This window comes from Mobula hypostoma, chromosome 24, assembly GCF_963921235.1.
Source record: "Mobula hypostoma chromosome 24, sMobHyp1.1, whole genome shotgun sequence".
Taxonomy (NCBI): Eukaryota; Metazoa; Chordata; class Chondrichthyes; order Myliobatiformes; family Myliobatidae; genus Mobula; species Mobula hypostoma.
Genome location: NC_086120.1, coordinates 9,625,008 through 9,652,629, shown reverse-complemented (window position 1 = coordinate 9,652,629; position 27,622 = coordinate 9,625,008). Strand labels below are relative to the sequence as shown.

Sequence of the window (27,622 nt, the reverse complement as noted above, 5' to 3'; positions counted from 1 at the left end):
TATCAGTGAAATGTTCTGTGTTGACTTCCTTTATTATTTTTGATAAATTAGAAATGAAGTTTGTGACCAAATCTCTTGTTTGTTGAATATTTATTCAATACGAGAGCACTTGTATTGAACAAAGGAGCTTAATCTGGTTTCAGTGCAGCACTATAATGCCTGTAAATTGCACTTGTGGAACAATCTGTGGAGCTGGTTTCAGAAGACATTTCGGGATACCCTAAATCCTTTTTAGTTTCCCATGTCCAGTGGTTACCATGTGACACTATTGTTTCCTTCTCTTCGGGTCCTAAGCTCAAAATTAACTCAGTCAGAAAAGATGATGACCTCCTCAGTTACTGAACAGTTATGCAATGCCATTTTGATCCATGTCTTTTGAAGACAGGAGGACCAATATCAGCAAGTAGTTACGTAACAAAAGAGCACTCAGCTATTGATGCTGTGGAACCATTCGTCATTGCATTCGTGATGTCATAATCACACTGAGCCTTGAATCTCATCTGATTTCCCAGTGGACTCAAAGTGAACTCATCAATACCTGGGGAGCTTGTCTGGACTCCCTGCCTCGTCATGGGAACGCTTTCAGTCTTTGTTCCCATACCAAAGGTTACAAAGTTAGAACTGGTTTTCAATGACCGAGTCTATATGGCTGGTGAGACAGTAGAAGGGAGAGTAATCTTGGAGTTGAGTGACCCTTTGTTCCTGTATTCGGTGAAACTGAAGATATCAGGCAAAGGATTTGTGGAGTGGATTGGGGAATCCAACGAGAGTCTAGATTACAACAGGAAAATCCATTGCAGTAACAAAGAAGTTTATATTCATCATACTGTCTCATTATGGGGTGCAGGTACAAAGCTGACATCAAATATAGAAAACTTAGTGCATCACAGTATATATTAATTCAAGGCTTTTTGACATTCCATGTTGATACCTTTATCAAAGATCAAGGATCAAGAATCAATTTTATTCACCATATACTGTACGTTTTCATGTATTAGGAATTAGTTGTGATGCTTGTACTTTTAATTGCGAATTTGGAACTGGTTGGCATCTGTCTGTCATGAAGGACAATGGGTGATGATGATCATCACAGGCCTGGCAGAAGGTATGGAGATACTGAGATGCCCAGTAGTCAAGTTCCCCCTCTCAGCCTCATCAGTGTAGTCCAAAGGAAAGCCCATGAAACAATATGACGGGCACCAGCTTGGCTGCGGCGCTGCCGGAAGGACGTTCAACAACATCCTTAGGGGCTTTACACCGGATTTGCTATCTGGGTTTATTCCCATAGCCTTCACCTCTCCTGAGGCTGCCCACAAGGCACTGGGGCTAGCTACCCATAGCTGGGGATCTGGTTCTCGAGCACCAGGGTGTGTCCACCCGCTGGTGAGCCTGCATGCTATGTGTGCAGGGCCGGATCTCTTCCCTGTCCTCTGTGGCTCAGCTTGAGTCTGAAAGGAGCACATCTTCTGTGTGTCGCCAGCGAGGAGGCACCACATGAGGCTTGCCGCTGGACAGGCTACGTACTGGCAGGGAGAGACTTACACATTCAGCTCTCCTTTTTGCAAGACTGCTAACCAGCAGTGGAAGCTGAAAGTGGAAGCGACAAGCACAACCCACACTGCCACACTAGACGCATCATAACAACCACTTTGACACCAAATTTGGAAATGGACTGCTTATAAAATGATGAAAGTACTGTGTTTTATGGTATATTTACAATTTCAGTAAGTTGGGAAACATGCTGAAGTGATAGAAATAGTACAGTATTCCCAAACAGAATAAATATGGACTAATTGTTTTAAATCGGGACTATAAATAACGGTGACTAGAATTGAGAGAAAAACACTTTACAGGAAGTAATTATGTTAAATAGCCACCATATATAAATGTACTATGTGAAATAGCCAAAATAGAGATTTTTAAAAATTTGTAGCTGGTTTATTTCATATTCTAATATCATAAAGGTCTGATATATTGGGCATTTTCTGTTCTCTGGAGACAGAGTATCTTAAGACACTATTGTATATAACAAAATTAGATTTCTCTCTCATGTCCTACCCAAAAGCACTAAAAACCAAACTATATTCATGCTGCTGTTTGTGAGACCTTGAAAAATTTCAAATTGAGTGCAGTGTTTCTAACATTGAAATGGTGATGACACACCCAAAGTTCTTAATTTGTTTAAAAGCACATTGGGCTTGATAAATGCATTCATTCATGACACATGAGCAACACCAGCGATGCTGGAATTTTTTTAGTTTCTCTTTGATGTCTCTGAGCTAAGGAGGCATCGTGGGTCAGGAGTCCTACACAATCGACTGGGTTTCTTTCCCGAAAGAACAAGAATGAAATCTCTGTTTTGTTTTTAAGCCCACATTCACCAATCGGTCACTAAACATTGAATCTCTCTCCAATTTCCATGCCTCTGACTATGTATAGAGTCATAATGTTATGCAGGACTGAAACAGGCCATTAAGAGCACTAAAGCCATACTGCTCATCAAGTTTCCTTCCACTTTAAACCTATGGTAATCCCATTTTATTCTCCTCAATTTCTTCCAGTTCTACCATACGCCGACACATTAGGGAATGGTTTACAGTGGCCAGTTAACCTACCAATCCACCTATCTTTAGGATGTAGGAGAAAACAAGAGCACCTAGAGGAAAATCACATGGTCACAGCAAAATGTGCAAATTTCTCACAATGGGAGGTCAGTTGCCAACGTGGTTTCACTGGAGCTGTGAGAGAGCTCACATCTCTCCTGCCAGGTCATTATTTTCCAGTCTTGCTTACGTTCATGCCATTCTCCAGCCGGGATTTTCACCAAATCCACCCTCCTAACTGTGAATTTCAATTCCCCTAGCTGGCCAGGGTTCACTGCAAGTGCCAGCACTATGCAGGTGGCAGTGATAACTTCACTGGGAAATTTCTCCGGTTAATCTCCCTCCCGGGATGACAGGATTTTTCAAGGACACTACATTGTTCAAATCGCAATTCGTTGGATTTCTGGATTGCAGGAGATAATCCTGATCCCGTAAAGCACTGGTCATTTGTGAAAGAGCTGAAAATCCTTAACATCAATTCAGATGTCCATGCATGTATCCTTGGGTTGCAGGATATCAGTCCTTGAACTTTGTCTTTAGTGCATCTTTTTAAAGTTTAGAACAGATGCAACAGTCAATAATTTCACATTGAGGAATATAGCTACCGTAGAGAACAGCAACCCTGTGAGTTGTGTTCGTGTGTTCAGAAGTTACAAAGCCCACCAAGTTTAGATTTGGGCCCAATAAAGGCTCTGCAAATAGGGTGTCACCCCTCTTCCCTCACCACCTGTTTGTGTAAGGCAATGTTAATGAATTTGCAAAATGATAGTGAATTACAATGTGGTTAAGAATGATGCTGTTAGGAAGATGAAGCAAGCCACATGCTACTTGGATAATGTAAATTTAAATGAGGTAGAAGACCAGAGAGAAGTCAAGACTTAGATACATAAATCACTGAAGCAGCAATGCATATTAATGCAGAAAAAAAGGCACTGAAATTGAAAATATGTTACAAGAAACTGGTATAAATTACTTGTTACATTGCAAATAAAAGCTGCAGATGTTGGAAATGATAACCCGCACTTGGTAGATTACGGCTAGTTCTGTGCTAATTGTTATAAAAAATAAAACAGCACAGAAGTTGTTTCAGAAAAGACTTACTGGAATGATATTGGAAGTGAGAGACTAAAGCTTTCTTGAAAAATTAAACAGACTACAGGACTGTCAAAAGTGTAGGCACATGCAGATCAGAGGGTCATAAATAAAACGAATGCTACCACCAGATGGGACTGAACTAAGAAGCTGAGATGCATCCACAGGAGCGCAAGATGTACAGCATACTTGATTATCACCTACATGTAGGACTTGTTTCTGTGCTGTAAGAACTTTGTCAAATCCTGTGACAAAGTCCAGTCTCTTTCCACCTGAGAGGGCAGAAAGGGTATCATTAGTTTAATGTCTCATCTGAGGGTGGCATCTCCAGAATGCCAGTGTCAATTTTATGGACTGTCAGAGTGGAACTTAAAACCCACTAATTCCTGACTCAGAAATGAGGCTGACATATTCAGTTTGTGGTTTGCTGTAAAATCAGATTTTGAAAAATGACTCATCTAAAAGTCTTGTTGATCCTATTTGAACAGTCCTTTTGTTCCTCATTACAAGAGGATCATCTATTTTGTATTTTAAATTGAATTCCGTCAGTGCCTTGTTTTGGTGATACATGTCTGAGAGAGATTTCCTGTAGCAACTGGCTTGTCAGGGGATTGAAAGGCAATCTCATTATTATATCAGTGAATGCTAGAAATGTGACTGGAGGACAAAATACGACAATTTATACACGTATTCCAAGTCATCAGGAAATTGAATCCTTAATCTATTAATTAGACTGTTAATCATCGGTCCAAAGTTCACAGAAAGGGGCTGTGATGAAGTTTACTAAAAGGAGTTTAGTAAAATAAACTATTTCTTTATAATGGAATGTTGTAATTCAAAATGATATCTAGGTTGATTCCAAGTTACTTTAGGAAGGATGTATAAAGTTGCATTTATATAACATCAGCCACTTCTTGTCAAAGCCCCCTAAAGCTAAGAAGCACTGCTGCAATAAAGCAGCACCCATCGTCGTACAGCCCCACCATCCAGATCATGCTCTCGCCTCTCTACTGTCATTGGAAAGGAGGTTCAGGAGCCTTAGATCCCACACCACCAAGTTCAGGAACAGTTATTAACCTTCAACCATCAGGCTTCTGAAGCAGAGTGGATAACCTCATTCATCTTAACACAGAACTGATTCCAAAACCTATGGGCCCACCTTCAAGAACTCTACAAATCATGCTCTCAGTGTTATTTATTTTTGTTGTTCTTACACAGCTCGTCTTCTTTTACTCATTGGGTGCTGGTGGGTTTTGTGTGTAGTCTTTCATTGGTTCTATTGTAGTTCTTTGTTCACTGTGAACGCCTGCAAGAAATGAATCTCTGGTTAATTTCTGGCGACATATACAGTAAATACTTCGATAATAAATTTACTTTGACCTTTTCCTAACTTTTAACATGAGTAGAAATGTGGAAAACATGGCAGTTCATTTGCACAAGAAGCACCCACGAAGCTAATTTTTGAAGCAATGAATGATTGAGAGAGAGAGAGATTGGACAAGCCACCAAGGATAACTCCCTTATAGTTCTTTAAAGTAATGTCAATGCCTGTTTTATATCTGACATGACAGGTAAAGAGACACTTTAAAATATCAACAAAAGACCACACCTCTGACAGGGTATCATCTATTCATTACTGCACTAATGCACCAGTTTGTGCTTTTGGGCTCAGTGTTCTGGAGATTGTGCTTTTATGGTCAATACCCGCTATCTTCTGACACATAGTGCCACCTATGCACCCCAGCAACAGACAAGAAGAAAGTAGGATGATCAGATCTATCTGTACTGTACTGTGAATTCTACTTTTAAGCTCAGAGACTGGCCAGAAGTTTTCAAGTTCATAACTTCCTTCACAACTGCCATGATCCACCGTTCTGCAACTGTCCCCTTGTTCATTACTCATTTCATTCACCAGAGTGAAGGTGAACAAAAAGTTTCAGACATGGTGAGAGATGATTTTTTTTAAAGAAATGGAATACTCAATGCAGGGTTTGGAAAACGTTAACTGCTAATACAGTGCTGGAGCTGGTAGTGGAACAGCAGCTGAATTACCAGATTAGTAATTCAGAGGTCTGAAAGATTGATCTATAGACCTAAGTTTAACTTCCATCAGTAGAGCTACTAGGACTTGATGTTTCAATCCCTATGGTAAGTTGGCAGTGGGTTTGGCATGGTGACAGGGAGAGAGGGTAGGTACATCATCGGGGTCATCAGGTGGGCACCCTCCTTCTTTGACATTTCGTTGATAAGCCCACGACGTCTCCAGAGGGCTCAACGGTGCTACCTGGCGTCCCAGATACACCCCCCTCAGTTCCATACCCTCCTGTCTTCATCTTGCAGCCCAGTTGTTGTCTTTCCTTTTAATCCAAATCCAATTGCTGCTTTCTTCTGCAGCGTTTGACAAGGACTTGATTGCTTGTTGGAGGGAGTGGCTCCTCACCCCCATCTTCTTCAATAGACTGGTCGTAGATGTAGAAACGAATCCCCTGCATCCCACTTCTACAGGGAAAATCTTGGTCTTCCAGCCATTCTGGGCAGCTTCAATTGCCAGTTCAGAGTACTTGGTCTTTTCCCTCTCATAAGCTTCTTCGACACCATCTTCCCATGGTACTGTCAATTCCACAACATACGCCAGCTTGGCTGTTGTGGACCACAGGACCATGTCTGGCTGGAGTGTTGTAGCTGCAATGTCTGGGGGAAACACAAGCTTTTTTTCCAAGTCCACGTCCATTTTCCAATCCCGAGCATCCTGCAGCATGCTTACATCTTTTGATGTTACATGGTGCTCTGGAGGTTGGCCTGCTGGTACAAATCGTGTGATAGCTCTGGAATTTAAATTCGGTTGATAACATGGAAATTGGAAAAACAGTACCGATATTCTTCATAAAGATGGCTACTGTGAAATTATTGTTACATCTGATTCATTAATATTCTTCGGAGCTTAATGTAACTCCAGACCCATCCATGTGATTGACTATTAAAAGAAATGCCCTCTGAAATAACCAAGCAAGCAACTCATTTCTTACTAGCACGTTCTTAAGGGGGAATTGGGGATGGACAATAAATGCTGGTCTCGCCCAATTTTTCTCAACAACATAAATGGAATAAAATAAAGTGGAAATATTTCTATTTGTCTGTCAAGCAGGGAATTTTATTGATGTTTATATAACAGTAGCGTACCTGTGCATTAATTGGGAATGTGGACAGATGGAGATTTGTAGCTACTCAAGGAATGACACAGATATTATTTATCACAAAAATATTTTTCACTTAATAATATGAGAATGTTTAACAGCTTTGAATTTGGTTGAATCAACATTTTGTGTTCTTGCTCCCGGTCATCATCCATTAATCATTGCTCCCACCACAGTACCTAATTAATCAGAACACAGAACCACAGTAATATTATCAAAGTGCAGTTGGGACAGGCCCATTAATCTGCCTTCTCCCCATAGTCCTGCTAATTCTTTTGTTCAAGTAAATGGAAATTTTAAAAACTGCAGATGCTGGAAATCTGAAATAAAAATGGAAAATGCGGGATTCTTGAGTCCCTGGTATTATTACTTGATCTATTTATTTTACCTCTTGCTCATGAAAATAGAGAAATATCTATTTATGGGGAAGCTATTTAAGCACTCGAGGAAGAAAGGATTGGGAGGATATGCTTATTACGTTAGTTACTGTACTTAAACAGAAATGGGAGAACCCTCTTTTGGAACATACACAAACACAAGAAGGACACAAGTAGACAAGAAAATAGGAGTAGTGTTAGCCACCTGGCCTGTCAAGACTGCCTTGATATTCATTACGATCACGGCATATCATCCTCAGGTCTCCTTTTAATTTATCTCCAGTCAGTGCAAACAATATGAGCTGAATGATCTGTGTCTCTTGATGTAATTCCACGTAAGATGCTGAATTCTTCAGGGAATAGGAAATGGCTAAGCTTTGCATTGGAGTGACGAAGTAAAGGTTTTTTTTTTACAGAAAATAAGACTGATTGGAGATTATCTGATCCTTCTTGACCTTAAGTCTCTGTGATGTGCAGTGTTCAACCTTAGTGGTGTCTTCTTTCTGCTTTGGTGCCAGACCTATATTTCTCAATTATAATAAGGCGATATTTAAAATATAACAGCTCTCTGCCATTTGAAACTCACACATACACTCAGGTAGCCACTTTATTAGGTAGATCTGTACACCTGCTCATTAATGCAAATAACAGTATCTAATCGGCCAAAGATGTGGCAGCAACTCAACGTATGAAAGCATGCAGACATGGTCAAGAGGTTCAGTTGTTCAGACAAAGCATCGGACTGGGGGAGAAATGTGATCTAAGTGACTTTGACCATGGCCAGTCAGGGCAATTTGAGTGTCTCAGAAACTCTTGATCTCCTGGGATTTTGACACATAACAGTCTCTAGGGTTTACAGAGAATGGTGCGAGATTCAAAGAAAAAATCAATGAGTGCCAGTGTTGTGGGTGAAAATGCTTTTTTAATGAGAGGTCAGAAGAGAATGACCAGACTGTCTCAAACTGACAGGAATCAGAATCAGGTTTATTATCACCAGCATGTGTCGTGAAATTTATTCACTTAGCAGCAGCAGTTGAATGCAATACATAATATAGAAGAAAAATAAATAAATCAATTACAGTATATGTATATTGAATAGATTAAAAATCATGCAAAAGCAGAAATAATATGTATTAAAAAAGTGAGGTAGTGTTCACGGGTTCAATGTCCATTTAGGAATTGGATGACAGAGGGGAAGAAGATGTTCCTGAATTGCCTTTAGGCTTCTGTACCTCCTTCCTGATGGTAACAATGATAAAAGGGCATGCCCTGGGTGCTGGAGGTGCCCTTAATAATGGACACTACCTTTCTGAGACACTGCTCCTTGAAGATGTCCTGGGAACTTTGTAGGCCTGGTACCCAATCTGAAGCCGACTAAACTTATGACCTTCTGCAGCTTCTTTCAGTCCTAGTACTGTAACTCAAATAATAGGCAATAGTAACTCAAATAACCACACATTACAACAATGGTGTGCGGAAAAATGCACAACACGTTGAATCTTGAAGTGGGTGGGCTGCAACAACGGAAGACCACGGACATACACAGTGACCACTTTATTAGGCACAGGTAGCACCTTGAGAAGGCATTATCTAAACACATCACTGCCCTTTCTTTCCACAGATCATGATGCCCAGGGATTAGAACAGGTTCTTGAAGCTGGCACCCATGACTTCCAGTTCAGCTATAAACTAAGTGATTCTCTTCCATCCAGCTTCAATGGGAAACATGGCAAAATTCGTTACTATATGCGAGCACTCTGCACAGCCACTGGTGGAACCATAGCACAGGTGGAAAAGAACTTGCAAGTACAAGAAACGTTCAACCTTAACATGGACCCTGCTAATAAGGTACTGTGCCTATTTCGTTTAATTCTGGATCTATTAGGTAATAAATGCTATAAGCTGCTATGCAGCAGCATAACAGACTAAATTCACATCTGATTGCAACCTTTGTTGCCAATCAACTGCAGACACTTGCTGGGTTAGCAGTGCTGGAAACCTGCCCTATATCCCGGGTGAATGATAGAGACAGATTAGACGGAAAATACAGTCAGGATGTCAAGTTGTGACAAAAGAGCCTTCCCGAATGCTTCCAGCATCAATCACTGGAGATTGGATGCCTGTGAGCAGAGCTGCCGTCTCACAGCTTCCGCAGCAGCCGGGCACAGATTCAGTCCGGATCGCTAATGCTGCCTGTGCAGGCTCCATACATACTCCCCATGACCACATGAGCTCTGCTGAGGTGCTCCAGTTTCCTTGGACATCCCAAATGTTCGCAGGCGGCGGGTCAATTAGATGCTGTACGTTGCACCTTGTATGTAGAATCTTGTACGTTGATGAGAAAACACGTTAGCATAAGATGGTGTAGAAACGTGTGCTTCACGCAGTGCAGGCTGTAGGCGAATGGACTGTGCTATATTTCTCTATGACTGTGATCTCCGACAGAGATCGGACCTTTTTTTGGTCATTTCTATCAAGGCTTGTTTTGCCTACACTGTTTATTGCTCCAACCCATCTTGGCCAATGACGCACTCGCTCAACATCATCACCATGATGTGCCTTGCGGTATGACGTGGACGATCATGGTCTTTGACCATGACTGTTCTTGGCACATTTTTCCACAGAAGTAGTTTGTCATTGCCTTCATCTGGGCAGCGTTTTTACAGGACAGGTGACTCCTCCCATTATCAATACTCTTCAGAGATTGTCTGCTTGGCGTCAGTGGTTGGATAACCAGGACTTGTGATACGTACCAGCTGCTCCCATGGCCTTATGTGTGATGCTGATCAGGGGGCTAAGCAGATGCTACACCTCGCCCAAGGATGGTCTGCAGGCTAGTGGAGAAAAGCAGCATCATAACCTTCTTTGGTAGAGACGTATCTCCACCCTCCTCCCAAGATGCCTTCGCTAGGTACCGAATTGGCACATCTATAGTTTAAAGATAACTCCTCCAGCAGTACAGTGCTCTCTCAATGGACCATCAATGTGCGTTTTCTGCCTGCTGCTCTAGCGGTACAATCTTTGCAAGGAACACACCATTCAGTACTTGTGAAGGGCACATACAAGAAACAGGAGCTGATACACCAGTCTTTCTGGTTTGCTCGGCCATGTCCGATCCTGTGCTACCCTTCCCCATCACTATATGCCCCATTCCCCTTCCACACAGCTAATCTGATTCAGCAACGATTACTGATACACTTAGTGGTTACGTTGAATCCACAGCAGAGAACCTTGTATTTTGGAAAACTGTTCTAATCCTGTGCTGTGCCTCATATGAGCTTCACCCCAGCCACCCAAATCTGACAAGGTCTAAACTCTGGACGCTGAGCAGGTCACAGAAGACTGGAAGACAGCAAATGACATGACACCATTTAAAAAAGGACATAGGCAAAAGGCAGCTAACTATAGGCCAGTTCGGTTAATGTCTGCCATTGGGAAAAATGTTTGAAGCTATCACTAAGAAATGGTGAGACATCTAGTTAAAAATGATCCATCAGGCAGGCAGAGCATGGATTTATGATGGGCAGGTCCTTTTAGACAAACCTACTGGAGTTCTTTGAGGATACACTGAGCACAATGGGTAGATGATAACAGGTGGATGTACACTTTGGTTTCCAAAAAGTATTCGAAAAGGTGCTGCATAAAAGATTGAACCATAAGACAAGGGCGCATGAAGTTAGGGATAATGTATTAATAATGTTTTAGCATCACAGAGGATTGGTTAACCGATAGGAGGCAGAGAGTTGTGGTGAATGGTTGTTCTCTGGTAGGCAATCAGTGAAGATCAGAGTACTGCAGGGATCAGAGCTGGGCCCGCAATTATAGTCATAGTCATACTTTATTGATCCCAGGGGAAATTGGTTTTTGTTACAGTTGCACCATAAATAATAAATAGGAATAAAACCATAAATAGTTAAATAGTAATATGTAAATTATGCCAGGAAATAAGTCCAGGACCAGCCTATTGGCTCAGGGTGTCTGACCCTCCAAGGGAGGAGTTGTAAAGTTTGATGGCCACAGGCAGGAATGACTTCCTATGATGCTCAGTGTTGCATCTCGGTGGAATGAGTCTCTGGCTGAATGTACTCCTGTGCCCACCCAGTACATTATGTAGTGGATGGGAAACATTGCCAGAGATGGCATGCAACTTAGACAGCATCCTCTTTTCAGACACCACCGTGAGAGAGTCCAGTTCCATCCCTACAACATCACTGGCCTTACGAATGAGTTTGTTGATTCTGTTGGTGTCTGCTACCCTCAGCCTGCTGCCCCAGCACACAACAGCAAACATGATAGCACTCCCCTGTAGAACATCCTCAGCATCGTCTGGCAGATGTTAAAGGACCTCAGTCTCCTCAGGAAATAGAGACGGCTCTGACCCTTCTTGTAGACAGCCTCAGTGTTCTTTGACCAGTCCAGTTTATTGTCAATTCGTATCCCCAGGTATTTGTAATCCTCCACCATGTCCACACGGACCCCCTGGATGGAAACAGGGGTCACTGGTACCTTAGCTCTCCTCAGGTCTACCACCAGCTCCTTAGTCTTTTTCACATTAAGCTGCAGATAATTCTGCTCACACCATGTGACAAAGTTTCCTACCGTAGCCCTGTACTCATGATACACTGTAGATTAACGATTTGGTAGAGGAGACCAAGTGTAGCATATCTAAGAGCCTCAGATTTAGGGGAATAAATTTAGTATGGCAATGAGGAGAAACTGCTTTTCCCAGAGAATAGTGAATCTGTGGGACTCTGCCCAGGGAAGCAGTTAGGGGCTACTTAATTAAATATACTTAAGACAGAGTTAGATGGACTTTTGCAGAGCAGGACAATTAAGGGTTATGGGGGCAAGGTATACAGGTAGAGCTGAGTCCATAGCCAGATCAGCCACTATCTTATTGAATGACGGAGCAAGCTTGACCGACCAGATGGCCGACTCCTGCTCCTATTTTTTCACGTTCTTATGTTCTTTTGTGAAACTATTAAATAATTACACCTTTGAAGCTTTGTCATTCTATCTTACAACAGGTATACCATTTTTACTCCTTTTCTCAAGCTTCCTCTGGTGTTTGCAGCCGAGAGAAACGTCTCATACTGGTGCTGGAAGTTCCCAGGAGTTGCGATGAACGTAACAGTTGACAAGAGTGGGTTCGTCCCAGGCGAAGATATCATCATCACGTGTGAAATAAGCAACCAAACACCAAAGTACCTGCGTCTAATATCATACACCATTGCCGCTGAGATCAAATACAAAGCATTTATCCAGGAGGCCTTTTGTGACCATTATCGGGAATTAACTGAGAAAACCAATCTGAAGATGATGCAGGCACCAATTCAGGCATCACCGAGACAGGTCACAAAAATCCTTGGATCCTTACAACTGCCAAAACCAATGTTTGTCACTGACATGTCAAGGTGTAAGATCATATCAGTCTCATACCAGCTGGTAGTAGCAATCCCCATACCAGGGCATCGAATCATGATTACTACTACAGCTCCGATCAAGATTGGAACAACTCCTGTCCGCCTCACTCTGTAGGGCTTGTTATTGCAGTGTCTGAACACTAATTATTAAATAGTAGAGTTGCTATTTACTCAATACAGGTATCTTGAGATATCATCATGTTTTAACATCATGTGTTAAATAGCTCAAAGACCACCAAATACCAACAGTAACATACATGCCTTTATCGCTTTCCTAAAATAAATATATTATTTACGTTTTCTGTTGTAATGCAGCACATGATGAATATGGATAGTATTACGAATATACAAAAAGGTCAGCCACTCGATTTATTTACTACATGTTTGCGTTCAGTATGTGCTGGGGGCAGATGGCAAGTGTCACCACACATTCTAGCATTAACAAAGGATGTCCACAATGTCCAAAAGAACAACACAAGGAGCAGCAGCAACAACAGTAAAACAACCCCTTTTCCACCCCCTCACACAAGCATTCAAGCTTCCAAACCACAGGAGAGGTTGCCTCCGGTCCTCCAGTCCTTGGCCTCAGACTTGCAAACATTGGGCCTAGAACTTCTGGTCTCTGGCCTGGACTTGCAAACTCGACCTTCAGGCCTCCACCACCATAATCGCCAACTTCAGCCTTTGATCTTCAGGCTTTCTGCCTCCGGACTTGCCAAGCTCTGGACTTCGAACTTCAGCATTACCACCTGGACTTCGCTGGACTCTGGATGTCAACAGAGTTGACCTTTGAGTCTCAATCTCAGGACTCAGCGATCACGGGTTTGACCTTTGGACCTCAATTCCTGGACTTCCACAGACCAGTGACCTGGGGGGAGGTTACCAGACCTTTGACTCAGGACTCACAGACCTGGGGTCACTGGACTCTTCAGTGACCTACTTGACCTCCGGGACCGACTGCAGAACCTCCAACTTGGACTACAAACACTAAAATATAGAACATAGGAAACCTACAGCACAATACAGGCCCTTCAGCCCACAATGCTGTGCCGAACATGTACTTACTTTAGAAAATACCTCGGGTTACTCATAGCCCTCTATTTTTCTAAGCTCCATGTACCTATCCAGGAGTCTCTTAAAAGACCCTATTTTATGCAAACTGGTTCCTGCCCGACCCTTCATTCTCCCTCATCCTTGTCCCTAAACCCTAATCTGATCCTTAAGCCCCCATTCTGTCTCCAAAACTATCCCTTCTTCTACCTCTCATCAACCTGGCTTTTGACCCACTGGAGCAGCGGTTGAATTGGAAATAGTACTGCCCATTCCCTCTCACATCTCACATATACTGATGAGGTGCTTGAGTGTGAACACTGCCTGGGGACTGGTGGCCATCCACAAGGTAATACCTTTGGGAGCAGGGGAAAGATAACGTAGCAAGGGCATAAATATTACAGTGATAGGAATGTTATGACTACAACAGAGTCACAATAGAAACATTGATCCTCACACCGAGCACCCTTTCATATCTTGTGCTTCTCCAGCATTTTCTGCTTCCCAAATATTCCATTTACAAGATTAAGTTACAAGCAAATGAAGGAAATCTGGACTACTCTTCCTATTGCATGAAATAACTTATTATTAATCTACAGGTAAGAGAAAGATCTAAAGGGATGTTAATTAAGCTGTTAAGATTTTTCAAACAATCCATAAGCATTAGGGTTAGGATTAATATAATGCAAGAATTAGAATAATGCAGTGAGTAATGGTGAATGGGAGTTTCTCCTAATGACAGAAGGAAGGAAATCCAAAGGTTCTTGAACAACAGCAAAGCAGGGGAGAAGGTTTGACAGTGAGCAGTCAGTACATGATTCCCTGCTTGCCACTTACAGGTGGGAGAAGGAAGTGAAAACTAAAGGAGGAAAGAAGTTGCATTATACTAAGCTTTTGGAGATGAACATGAAAACAGGAAGTTCTACTGAACCTTGATGTACTAACAAAAAAATTAAAAACTGTAAAAGCACACACTGTCATTTTAACCAGGCATTCAATCCACATTAGAATTTTCTTCTATCAGTATTAGATTCCATGATTCTCTACTAGTTTCAAGGATAAAGATTAAGGGTTTTTTTCAAAGGAAATCCTAAAGATTCTTTACATAATCTTTAGGATTTTCTTTCATCAGAATTACGCTGAATCTCTACTAACGTTATATTTGCACTGTGTAATCACATGTAGGTTGCCCAAACCTCGTATCAGGTTTATTTTTAAATGCAAAAGACCCTGATAAGTGCAATGTGATACAACTGGGGAGGTCAATTAAAGGTAGGACATACAAGATGCATGATTAGGTCCGAGGGGGCATGGAGGATCAGCGGGACCTTGATGTTCAAGTCTAAGGGTCCCCTGAAGGTGGCAGCACAGGCAGATGAGGCCAGTGAATAAGGCAAACCGGATGTTAGCATTAATTATGGGACAGAGAATAAAAGTTACGGTACAGCTTTACAAAACATTGGCAACTTTGGTCACCGTAAAGTGTGTATTTGCTCGAAGAAGGTGCAGAGAAAATTCACTAGGCTGTTGCTGGGATAGAGGATCCCAGTCATGAGGAAAGACTGTATAGGCCATGGTTTTCCTTGAAGCAGAGAAGGTAATGCGGGGATCTGATACAACTGGACAAATTTAGGATGAGCATAGTTAGGGTGGATAATTGTAAATGCTTCTCCATTGGATTGGTATCTATTACTGAAGGGTACAGGTTTAAGGAGTAATAGGTTTAGAGGGGATATAAGGAAGAATGCTTTCACTCAAAGAGTGGTTAGAATTGGATTGTACTATCCCCATGGGTGGAGAAGGCAGAAACGTTCACAATACTTAACAAGTATCTAAACCAGCACTTGAATTGCCAAGGCACAGAAGGTGCCAGATCAGGTGCTAATAGATATAGGGTAAGTATAGATGTGTACTTGACAGTGAACATGGACAAGTACCTGCTTTAGTGGTGTATGACTCTATGACTATAGGTTGATAGAGTTTTGGATTTTGAAGCAATCAACAAATATGTAATTAGAGCAAGAAAGTTTTGCTGAGCAAGAGCTCAGCCATAAACTTATTGAATAGTAAAGCCAGCAGAGACAGAGGGACAGAATGGCCGGTTTCTGCTTCTGTTTCCTGTGTACTCAGGTATTCATGTTGCAACTGAATCATCTGATGAGAGGTGGATTTAATATCAAGTTCTATGTTTTTCAGATCTTTAAATATATAGAGTTGAAAATTATTTCATTTTTTTGATTACCTCTGACTAAATGATATAATGACAACTTGTAAAGTTATTTTGGATTAGAAATAAATATATCATGTTTTGGCATTTGTACAACCTACTTATGAAGAGCAATTGAAGATTAAGAAAGATTTTTATGAAAAAGTTTCATCTGTTACAATCCTAATGCAGATTTTATGGGTCATTACAATATTCTTTCATGAAGTTACATAAGCTTTTAAAGTCAGCAAGCTGTCACACTGTGATGGCTTATGTCAAGTGCTATGATATCATCTCATTTAAATATTTCAGTGGCAGGCTGGTGCATGGCATGTGTAACAACAGTCATTAGCCAGACTTCCTCAAAATCTGTTTGCGGATTCCTCTGGCAATTAGAGGCTAAAACAATGGGAACAAATACAAAAGTGCTGTGTCTTTACAAAGAGAGTCAATTTACAGAGGTCAGATGCTGCAAGGCAAGACCAGAAACAAAATATAAATTAAATTAGTAGTGCAAAAAGAGAACAAAGAAAGAAAATAAAGTGAGGCAGTGTACATGGGTTCATTGTCTATTCAAATCTGATGACGGAGGGGAAGATGCTGTTCCTAAAATGTTAAGTGTGTGTCTTCAGGCTCCTGTACCTCCTCCTTGATGGTAACATTGAGAAGAGGGCATGTCCTGGCTATGGAGGTCATGAATGATGGATGCAGCCTTCCTGAGGCATCGCCCTTTGAAGACGTCCTCAATGTTGGGGAGGCTAGTGCCCACGAGGAGCAGGCTGAGTCTGGAACTTTCTGCCGCTTTTTCTGATCCTGTGCCAGTCCATACCAGGCAAGGGAGCAAGCAATTAGAATGCTCTCCAAGTACATCTGTAGAAATTTGCAAGTGTGATTGGTGACATATAAGGACTCCTCCAACTCCTAATGCCGTGCCTTCTCAGTAATTTCACCAATATGTTGGGCCCAGGATAAAACTTCAGAGATGCTGACACACAGGCATGTTTCTTCTTCTTCGTACAGAGACATCTGCATGATGCTAAGCTAGGGCAGATCATCAGTGATGTTACCTGGGGTTGTCAGGTGTTTTGGATCTTTCGACATCATACACCCTCGCCCAGGCGACCCGACTGGGGTTGATCAGACCGTGGCCTGTGCCCTAGCAGAAACCCATGGATCTGTCCTCTTTATCCAGAGCCATCTTGAAGCTTTCCTTGCTGCACCTGTGGTGGTAGAAATGGCTCTCCTTCTTCTCTCTCCCGTGGTTCCAAGTGCAGTGTATACTTTGCAGAGCGACTGGCCTGCAAAGCCACGACACCTGACCTCCACGAGCCAACACTTTGCTCTCCAGCCTCTTCTTTGGCAGTTGTTCTTCAGATCTTCATACTTGCCTCTTTTCCACTCGTAGGCCTCCTCCATGCGTTCTTCCCATGGCACGGTAAGCTCGAGCATAAGAACGTGCTTCAATGAGTTGGACCACAACACAATGTCGGGCCGCAGTGTGGTCTCTGTGATGTGGGGAGGAAACTGCAGCTGTTTTCCCAGGTCTGCTTGTAGCTTCCAGTCCTGCGCAGTGAAGAGCAACCCGGTTGTTTTCTGGTGTTCTGTTGGTCTTTCCCCCTCTTTGACAAAGCAGGTGGTGTTCTTGACCGGATTTGTTTTCCGGCAGATGTTAAGGCTGCTGCAGATTGTCTCAGCAATTGTCCGAAGGACCTGGTCATGCCACCACCGATAACGGCCGTCGGCAAGAGCTCTGGGGCAGCAGCTCAGAATATGCTCTAGTGTACCGGTCTTCTGACAGAGGGGATAAGCTGGTCGTTCTGCAAGGCCCCAGCAGTGCAGGTTGGTTGGGCTAGGAAGGACATCATAAACAGCCTGGATAAGGAACTTGATGCGGTGTGGATCCACCTTCCAGAGATTGTTCCACGTGATCTTTCGCTCGATCACCTGCTCCCATTTGGTCCAGGCTCCTTGCTGTTTCATTGCCACTGCTCTGATGGTCCTCTCCTCCTCCACAGCTGCCCTTACTTCATTCTGGACCAGTTCTCGTCGCTCTTTCCCTTGTACTTTGTCAAAATGGGGGGCTTCAAGGCTTCCAGGTCCAACTCTTCCCTGGGCGACTGCCCCCACCAGCACTTTGTGGTCCAGTCACGCCTCAGCTTCTGCTCTCCACTCTCTTCCAGTTCTCACTGCCACTTTTGCTCCAGCAACCCTTGGATCTGAAGATTCCCGGAACTACAGCACCTCTCTTGCTCGCAAAACCTTGAACTCCTCCTCGATGGATTTCAGGGGAGCCTCAGTTTGCAGTTATTCCCGTACAGAGCGATGCTGCTGATGTTCCTTGGTAAACCCAGCCATCTTCGCAGGAACCGGCTGACTACCCTCTCTAATTCAGCAACAGTGGAAATTGGAAACTCATAGAGAAGAAGTGGCCAGAGGATTCTTGGTAGAATACCGTGCTGGTAGATCCATTCCTTAAACCGCCCTGGAAGGCCAGTCCTGTCAACCTTTTGCAACCATTGTTCAAACTCCCCATGGGTGTTTCTTATTGCCGCCTTATCTCTGCTCACCCTTTCTACTGCTAGTTCCTCAATGAGGACAGGTGTGTGTTCCCTCGACTTCCCCTTCTTGAAGTCCACAATCAGTTCCTTGGTCCGACTAATGTTGAGTGTAACACCACTCAACCAGCTGATCTGTCTCACTCCTGTATGCCTCTTTGTCACCATCTAAAATTCTACCAACAATAGTTGTATCATCGGCAAATCTATAAATTGCTGTGTGCCTAGCCACACTGTCACGGGTGTATAGACAGAGTAGAACAGTGGGCTAAGCATGCATCCTTGAGGTATGCCAGTGTTGATGAGAAGTTATTTCTGATCTGCACCGACTGTGGTCTCCTGATGAGGAACTGAAAAATCCAGTACAGAGGTTCAGGTTTTAGGAAAAATTTAGAACAAAAAGGTAATTTTGTCCTTACACAAAGGTCACCCAACAACTAGAAGGCATATGGAGTTAAGCTTGGGAACAGATTCACTCTAAAAACAACCTGATGCTCTATTGCTTGCTGGTGCTTTTCAACTGAAATCGTTTCACAATATGGTGACAAACACATACACAAACACATAAGCCTTTCTTTAAAAGCTTTATACACATTTATAAAGTGTTTTTCACAACTTCAAAGTGCCAATAGGTGTTACAGTAGGAAATCTTGCCTGCCAATTTAAAGATTACCTTTATTTGTCAAATATACATTGAAGCATACAGTGGCATGCAAAAGTTTGGGCACCCCTGGTCAAAATTTCTGTTACTGTGAATATTTAAGTGAGCAGAAGATGAACTGATCTCCAAAAGTCATAAAGTTAAAGATGAAACATTCTTTTCAACACTTTAAGCAAGATTAGTGTATTATTTTTGTTTTGTACAATTTTAGAGTGAAAAAAAGAAAGGAGCACCATGCAAAAGTTTGGGCACCCCAAGAGATTTGAGCTCTCAGATAACTTTTACCAAGGTCTCAGACCTTAATTAGCTTGTTAGGGCTATGGCTTGTTCACAGTCATCGTTAGGAAAGGCCAGGTGATGCAAATTTCGAAGCTTTATAAATACCCTGAATCCTCAAACCTTGTCCCAACAATCAGCAGCCATGGGCTCCTCTAAGCAGCTGCCTAGCACTCTGAAAATTAAAATAAATGATGCCCACAAAGCAGGAGAAGGCTATAAGAAGATAGCAAAGTGTTTTCAGGTGGCCGTTTCCTCAGTTCGTAATGTAATTCAGAAATGGCATTTAACAGGAACAGTGGAGGACAAGTTGAGGTCTGGAAGATCAAGAAAACTTTCCAAGAGAACTGCTCATAAGATTGCAAACAACAGGAATTCTGCAGATGCCGGAAATTCAAGCAACACACATCAAAGTTGCTGGTGAACGCAGCAGGCCAGGCAGCATCTCTAGGAAGAGGTACAGTCGATGTTTCAGGCCGAGACCCTTCGTCAGGACTTAGTTGCTCATAAGATTGCTAGGAAGGCAAATCAAAACCCCCCGTTTGACTGCAAAAGACCTTCAGGAAGATTTAGCAGACTCTGGAGTGGTGGTGCACTGTTCTACTGTGCCACACCTGCACAAATATGACCTTCATGGAAGAGTCATCAGAAGAAAACCTTTCCTGCGTCCTCACAACAAAATTCAGCATCAGAAGTTTGCAAAGGAACATCTAAACATGCCTGATGCATTTTGGAAACAAGTCCTGTGGACTGATGAAGTTAAAATAGAACTTTTTGGCCACAATGAGCAAAGGTATGTTGGAGAAAAAAGGGTGCAGAATTTCATGAAAAGAACCCCACTCCAACTGTTAAGCACGGGGGTGGATCGATCATGCTTTGGGCTTGTGTTGCAGCCAGTGGCACGGGGAACATTTACTGGTAGAGGGAAGACTGAATTCAATTAAATACCAGCAAATTCTGGAAGCAAACATCACACTGTCTGGAAAAAAGCTGAAGATGAAAAGAGGATGGCTTCTACAACAGGATAATGAACCTAAACAGACCTCAAGATCCACAATGGACCACCTCAAGAGGCGTAAGCTGAAGGTTTTTGCCATGGCCCTCACAGTCCCCCGACCTAAACATCATCGAAAATCTGTGGATAGACCTCAAAAGAGCAGTGCATGCAAGACAGCCCAAGAATCTCACAGAACTAGATGCCTTTTGCAAGGAAGAATGGGTGAAAATCCCCCAAACCTCCCTGTGGCCACACATTTTAATTCCACATCCCATTCTGATATGTCTATCCCCGGCATCCTCTATTGTAAAGATGAAGCCACACTCAGGTTGGAGGATCAACACCTTGTATTCCGTCTGGGTAGCCTCCAACCTGATGGCATGAACATTGACTTCTCAAACTTCTGTTAACGCCCCATCTCCCCCTCATACCCCATCCGTTTTTTATTTTATGTGTGTATTGTTTCTCTCTCTCTCTCCTTTTTCTCCCTCTGTCCCTCTCACTATACCCCTTGCCCATCCTCTGGGCTTCACCCCCTCCCCCTTTCTTTCTCCCTAGGCCTCCTGTCCCATGATCCTCTCATATCCCTTTTGCCAATCACCTGTCCAGCTCTTGGCTCCATCCCTCCCCCTCCTGTCTTCTCCTATCATTTTGGATCTCCCCCTCCCCCTCCAACTTTCAAATCTCTTACTAGCTCTTCTTTCAGTTAGTCCTGACGAAGTATCTCGGCCCAAAACGTTGACTGTACCTCTTCCTAGAGATGCTACCTGGCCTGCTGCGTTCACCAGCAACTTTTATGTGTGTTGCTTGAAAGACTCTTAGCTGGCTACAGAAAGTGTTTACAAGCTGTGATACTTGCCAAAGGGGGTGTTACTAAGTTCTGACCATGCAGGGTGCCCAAACTTTTGCTTCAGGCCCTTTTCCTTTTTTGTTATTTTGAAACTGTAAAAGAGGGAAATAAAAAAAGTAATCTTGCTTAAAATATTAAAGAAATGTGTCACCTTTAACTTTATACCTTTTGGAAATCAGGTCATCATTTACTCGCTTAGTTATTCACAGTAACAGAAATTTTGACCGGGGTGCCCAAACTTTTGCATGTCACTGTACCCTCCTGAACCAGAGTGGATAACTGCAATCACCACTACTCGCTGAACTGAACCTATGACCTATAAACCTACTTTTAAGTACTCTTTACAACTCATGTCATCAGTATTATATTTTATTTGCACTTTGTCTCCTTTTGCCCATTGGTTGCTTGTCAGTCTTTGTCTGTTTATTTTACGTTTTCCACAAATTCTATTGTATTTCTTTTCCTTTAAATGCCTGCAAGAAAATGGATCTCAAGATAGTATATGGTAACATGTATGTACTTTGAAAATAAATTTACTTTGAACTTTGGCCTCCAAACAACCAGATTATACTTCCACTTGCTTAGCATGTGACGTTTTCAGTCTCTCCCATCTATAGAATGGACAATTGCAATTTCGTGAGCATCTCGGTAACCAGAAGGGCAATGGTAACATAAATTACAATTTTTTTAGTCATTCTCTAGTCTAAGTATTAAACTATTTATCTAACTCTGTAATGGAAGTATCCTTATAACACAGACTTCAGTAGTTCCACATTCTCCAAACAACACATCAGCACATCCTGAAAATGGAAATACTTCCTCTCATTATATTCTGCAGTATCAATGACTGTTCGAGTACCGTGAATGGTCAACTAACAAAAGTTAGTTTGCTATTGCGTAACAGAGTCAACAGACAGCAAAGGCGGCCTCTACAGTATTCGGTCTTTGATTTTTTTTTGCCAGGGACATCAGAAACCATTAGGAAGGGCAATTATTCCTCTCAGGAAGAACATAATAAACCTTTCTCCATTGTTTGACTCTCTTTCCTCAAACAATGGTAACTGTTGCACAGAGATTCTGAAATTACTCCATTTCATGCAGTAAAGTAGTTTGAATTCACATGCTGAAGTCCAACCAATCATTAGTTTCCACTACCACGAAGCTTATCAAATCCTATCCACCGTATCCGACAACTTTAGGTGAGATTTGTTTTACCAATTCCTCCATAATTTCATCCTCTTTCCTCTTTGACTCCTCGCTCTGGTTAGTGAATCAAGAGAGGTATTGCAGCAAACACATTTGCATTTACTCTCTGTGTTACAGGAACTTGAAGAGTAATTTTAACAGAATATTGAACCAGTGACCCACAAATTCATCTGAATTTCACTTCCATGGAGTCATCTTGGAGCGTCTCATCAATAATGAGCAGAGGGTTATCTGTGTGTTTTTAATCTAGAAGAGAAAAAGCTGACAGTTAGCACTATTAATACGATTAGCAAGGGATACTGAAGAAATCCAGAAAACTAGACGGATTAACATCAATTACAATTCCTGTAAGAGAAGAAAATGGGGAGAAAAAAACTTTTGGAAAATTGCACAATGAGTAGTGAGCAAGAACCCAGAGCCAAGGTCTTCTACTGATAGGGGCTGCTGGAAAGAGAAAAGGATAATCCAATAGATGTATTTTATAACATTTTTCAGAATCAGGTTTATTATCGTTGGTATGTGACATGAAATTTGTTAATTTAGCAGCAGCAGTTCTATGCAATACATAATCTAGCAGAGAGAAAAAAATAATAAAACATAATAATAAATAAGTAAATCAATTATGTATATTGAATAGATTAAAAAAACAGAAATACAATATATATTTTTAAAAAGTGAGGTAGTGTCCAAAGCTTCAATGTCCATCTAGGAATCAGATGGCAGAGAGGAAGAAGCTGTTCCTGAATCGCTGAGCATGTGCCTTCAGGCTTCTGTACCTCCTACCTGATGGTAACAGTGAGAAAAGGGCATGTCCTGGGTGCTGGAGGTCCTTAATAATGGACGCTGTCTTTCTGAGACACCGCTCCCTGAAGATGTCCTGGGTACTTTGTAGGCTAGTACCCAAGGTGGAGCCGACTAGGTTTATAATCCTCTACAACTTCTTTTGGTCCTGTGCAGTAGCCCCTCCATACCAGACAGTGATGCAGCCTGCCAAAATGCTCTTCATACTACAACTATATAAGTTGTTGAGTGTATTTATTGACATGCCAAATCTCTTCGAACTCCTAATAAAGTATAGCTGCTGTCTTACCTTCTTTGTACCTACATTGATATGTTGGGAGCAGGTGAGACACCCAGGAACCTGAAGCTGCTCACTCCGTAAGATATAGATTAACGAATAAAGTCACAATACACTGATTTAAACTCAGAGTATTGCAACTAATAGGCAAATAACAGATAGAGAACGACAGCAGTGCGCAAGTGGGGCAATAGGTGTACAGATGCATCCTGTAAGAATCAGTACTGCAACCACTTTTGTTCTCTGCTCTTATCAATGATTTACACTCCGGAAACTAAAACAATTTCTCCACTTAAATGATACCAAACTGGTGTGAATAGTCACTGCAATGAAAAACGGAAAAATAGTGATAAAATCACAGAATGGAAATAACTTTTGCAAATTCATTTCTACACAGATAAGAGTATGTGGCACACATATCTAGTACAAAAAATATGGAGGTCAAAGTTAGTGATAGGAGACCACCAGACACTTGAACAAGCGTGGATAACTTCACTCTCCACAACTCTGAATGGACTCTACAAATTCAGGTCCTCAGTATTATTTATTTATTTTTAAAATTTGTTTTGCACATTTTGTCTTCTTTCGCACATGTGGTTTTCCGGCAAGAAAACGAATCTCGAGGTTGTATATGGTGATACATGTGAACTTTGATAATAAATTTACTTTCACACGGAGGAGAATTTACTGCGTCTGCGATATTTCTGATGTTCGCGAAAAGCAGCATAGAAACGTAATCGTTTTAAAAATAAGCAAATTGAATCCTTTCTGCCAAGATAACTTAGAGGTTAGAGGTACAAACTGCCGCCAGTACCTCTTGAAACAGAGATTGCTGCAGAAACGAAGGTCGGGCAACGCTCGGGGTCGGTGCCCCACGCCGGGCTCGGACAGGGTGCTCCCGGCACCCAGCCAGCAAAGGGCCGCCGCTTTCGTTCTCTCCTGCTATTGGCTGCTTCCTGCAGTTCGCTCGGTAGCGACGTTCCCATTTCTAAGCGGTTCCGGGTTCGGGATGACTTCAACTTCGGTCTGATTCCGCAGTAAACGCGAATAAATAAGCTGAGAGGTAAGAACAGTAGTAAAACGGTGGGGGCGTAGCTGAAGTCCTCCAAGAAAGCTCACTCGCTGATAGTTTTTTTCAGACTGTAATGGAGCTACGTTCGCACTGGGCGTAAAGCGGGCGAAAAGTTCCCTAAGAGACTAAGCACCCTCAGGCGTGCCACTCAGCTCTTGATACTTGAAATGACCTGTATTAGAAAAAGATCTGGTGACAAAATCCACTTCTTCAGACTCGAATTAACAGGGTGTCCAGGGGAAAAGATAAAGATAGCTAAAGGTTGCAGTGAATTTTGTTGAAATACTGTGACAGATCAGTTGTGGGGATACTAAACTAGGATTATGAAGGAGTTTAAAGTGATGTGTAACAGAGAGCTTGGATGAATCATTGCTTGGTGTACCAGGAATACACAATGATTGGACAAGAAAATTAAAAAATTGCAGATGCTGGAAATATGAAACAAACACAGAAAAAGCAGGAAAGACTCAGTATCAAACAGCACCCATGGAAGGAGATTTTAGTTAATGTTTCAATCAAGGGACCTGCTTGTGATGACAAGCTCTAAGCCAGAAATGTTACTTGCCTGGTCTGATGGGTGTTTCCAGCATTCTCTGCTGTTGACAATGATTTTGATGACCATTGTTGGCAGAATTTCAGATGGTGACGAAAGGAGTGAGATATGTCAGCTAGTTGCATGGTGTCATAGTAACAACCTTGCACTCAACGTCAGCAAGACCAAAAAACTGATCGTGGACTTCAGGAAGGGTAAGACAAGGGAACACAAACCAATCCTCATAGAGGGATCGGAAATGGAGAGAGTGAGCGGTTTCAAGTTCCTGGGTGTCTATATCAATGAGGACCAAACCTGGTCCCAACATATTGATCTAACTATAAAGTAGGCAAGACAGCGGCTATACTTCCTTCGGAGTTTGAGGACATAGGGTTTGTCAATTGACATACTCAAAAACTTATACAAGTGTACCGTGGAGAGCATTCTGACTGGTTGCCTCACTATCTGGTATGGGGGGCGGGGGGGGGGTGGTGAGACTACTGCATGACTAAAGTAAGTTGCAGAAACTTGTAAAATTAGCTCCATCATGGGTACTCGCCTCCGCAGTATCAAACATCTTCAAAGAGTGGTGCGTTTGGAAGGTGGCATCCATTATTAAGGATGCCCACCACCCAGGACCTGCCCTCTTCTCATTGTTACCATTGATGAAGGAGCTACAGAAGCCTGAGGGCTCACTCTCAGCGATTCAGGAACACCATCTTCCCCTCTGCCATCCAATTTCCAAATGGGCACTGAACCCATAAACACAACCTCACTACCTTTTGTTATTTCTGGGGGGTTTTTTTGCACTACTTCCTGTGTTTTAACTTAACTCTTATATACAGGTATTTTATATACCTATCAGTTTTTTTCTCTATATTTATGTATCATTGTACTACTGCCATAAAGTTAACAAATTTCATGACATATGCCGGTGATATTAAACCTGATTCTGATTGGGCATGTGGATGACTGTAAGTCTCTGAGGGAAGTACAAGGTTCCAGCACCTCGTATTGGAAAGGGGGTGAATGGACAAGAGCTTCAATGAAACATGAAAATGAGAAAAGAAGCAGAAGTTATGGAAATAATAGTATCGAGAGATGGAGGAAGATCTGTTAGGTTCAGTCTTAATGTCTTTTCAATAGAGAAAGCTGCTGTTTAGTTTATGGGGCAAAGAAATGAAGAGCCACCTGCAGTCCTAACGTCTGCTTGTTCCCAGAATCTGTCAAACTTGTTTTTCATGTCAGTTTTGTGAATCATTCACTCCACCATACTTTGATGCAGTGTGTTGATAGTAATCTGCTGTGTCTCTATTTAAAATACCTCTTTATCGCACTTTCTTCTATTGATAAATATCTTAAAACTGCGTCCTTTGCTTACTGAGTCTCCTGAGGTGGGAGGAGTTTCTCCTTGTATGTTCCGTCAAAATCCCTTACAATTTTAAGGGTTAGAAATGGCAGGAAATGACGCGGTAAGTTCACAAGTGAGTGAAAGGTGTAGACAGGAACGCAGTTACAGAAGCACTGGGTGTTGCATCTAACAAAGACTTAACTGACTAAATATGTGGCGTGTGACTCACCTCCTGATACTTGCAATCTTCCCGCAATCTCTCGGCAGAGGTCTGGTGTGAGACAGAATATAACCAGGCTGAATGAGTGAAGCTGTCACAACATTTAAGAAGCTTTGTACCATCCAAAACAAACAGCTTACTTGACTAGTGTCCTATCCAACATTCATGGTAATGTGATGTGTGATGAGTGCACTATGTATCATCTGAAAAATGCCAGACTCATTCTGACAGCATATCTCAAACCTGCAACTTCTAGCGCCAAGGTCAGTCAGTAGACGGAAAGGAATACCCTTTCAGGCCGTTTTACCTCGAAGTTGCACTCCATTGTGAGTTCAATATATATCTACACTCCCTCATGAGTACTGGCTCTGCCTCCTGGATTCCTTTTCCAAATAGCTCTGTGGGAATACCTTCACCAAAAAGATTGCTGTTGTTCACGAAAACAGAATATCACCATCTTCTCAGGGGCTGCAGGGATGGGGAAATAAATGGTGGTCACATCCCATAAATGATTTAAAAACAACCTTTGATGCAAACTGTGTAGCCATTAATGGGGATGTGGCTTAATGGAGAGAGGAGAGCTTCAGAGTGAGTAGGAGTGGGAATAAGCAACACCCAGGTCATTTTGCAGTCTTTGATGTTTTGAGAAATTTCTGTGTAAATTTATTGACAGTGATTTGTAGAGACAGAGATCAAGGAAGTGAAGACAAAAGAGAATGCAGATGATGGGATCTGGAGCAATTAGCAATCTGCTGGAAGAATGCAGTGGGTCAGCCTGCTGAGTTCTTCCAGCAGATTGTTTGTTGCTTCAGAAGTGGAAGAGTGAGAAATAGACCATATCAGGAGAGGGTTGTGCGGTAAATGAACAGCAAGTGATAA

The 27,622-nt window shown here is 42.2% G+C and overlaps 2 protein-coding genes across 2 annotated transcripts in view; both read left to right on the top strand.

Annotated features, from left to right (window-relative positions):
• Positions 1 to 570: 570 nt before the first annotated feature.
• Positions 571 to 12,804, top strand: LOC134337177 (arrestin domain-containing protein 5-like). Its single transcript, XM_063032007.1, has 3 exons — positions 571 to 847; positions 8,888 to 9,114; positions 12,322 to 12,804. The coding sequence occupies exons 1-3, from the start codon at positions 571 to 573 to the stop codon at positions 12,802 to 12,804; spliced, it is 987 nt and encodes a 328-aa protein (XP_062888077.1).
• Positions 12,805 to 24,521: 11,717 nt separating this feature from the next.
• ticam1 (TIR domain containing adaptor molecule 1) overlaps positions 24,522 to 27,622 on the top strand; it is a 28,834-nt gene continuing 25,733 nt past the window's right edge. Inside the window, exon 1 of the mRNA XM_063032227.1 lies at positions 24,522 to 24,631. The gene's annotated coding sequence lies outside the window, so the exon portion shown is untranslated. The remainder of the gene's footprint in view (positions 24,632 to 27,622) is intronic.

Excerpts from the sequence above, each read along its gene's own strand:
- LOC134337177 (XM_063032007.1), top strand. The coding sequence starts at position 571 with ATGGGAACGCTTTCAGTCTTTGTTCCCATACCAAAGGTTACAAAGTTA. Across the intron at positions 848-8,887 it reads TGTCTCATTATGGGGTGCAG|ATCATGATGCCCAGGGATTA; the intron begins GTACAAAGCTGA and ends TTCTTTCCACAG. Across the intron at positions 9,115-12,321 it reads ACATGGACCCTGCTAATAAG|CTTCCTCTGGTGTTTGCAGC; the intron begins GTACTGTGCCTA and ends CCTTTTCTCAAG.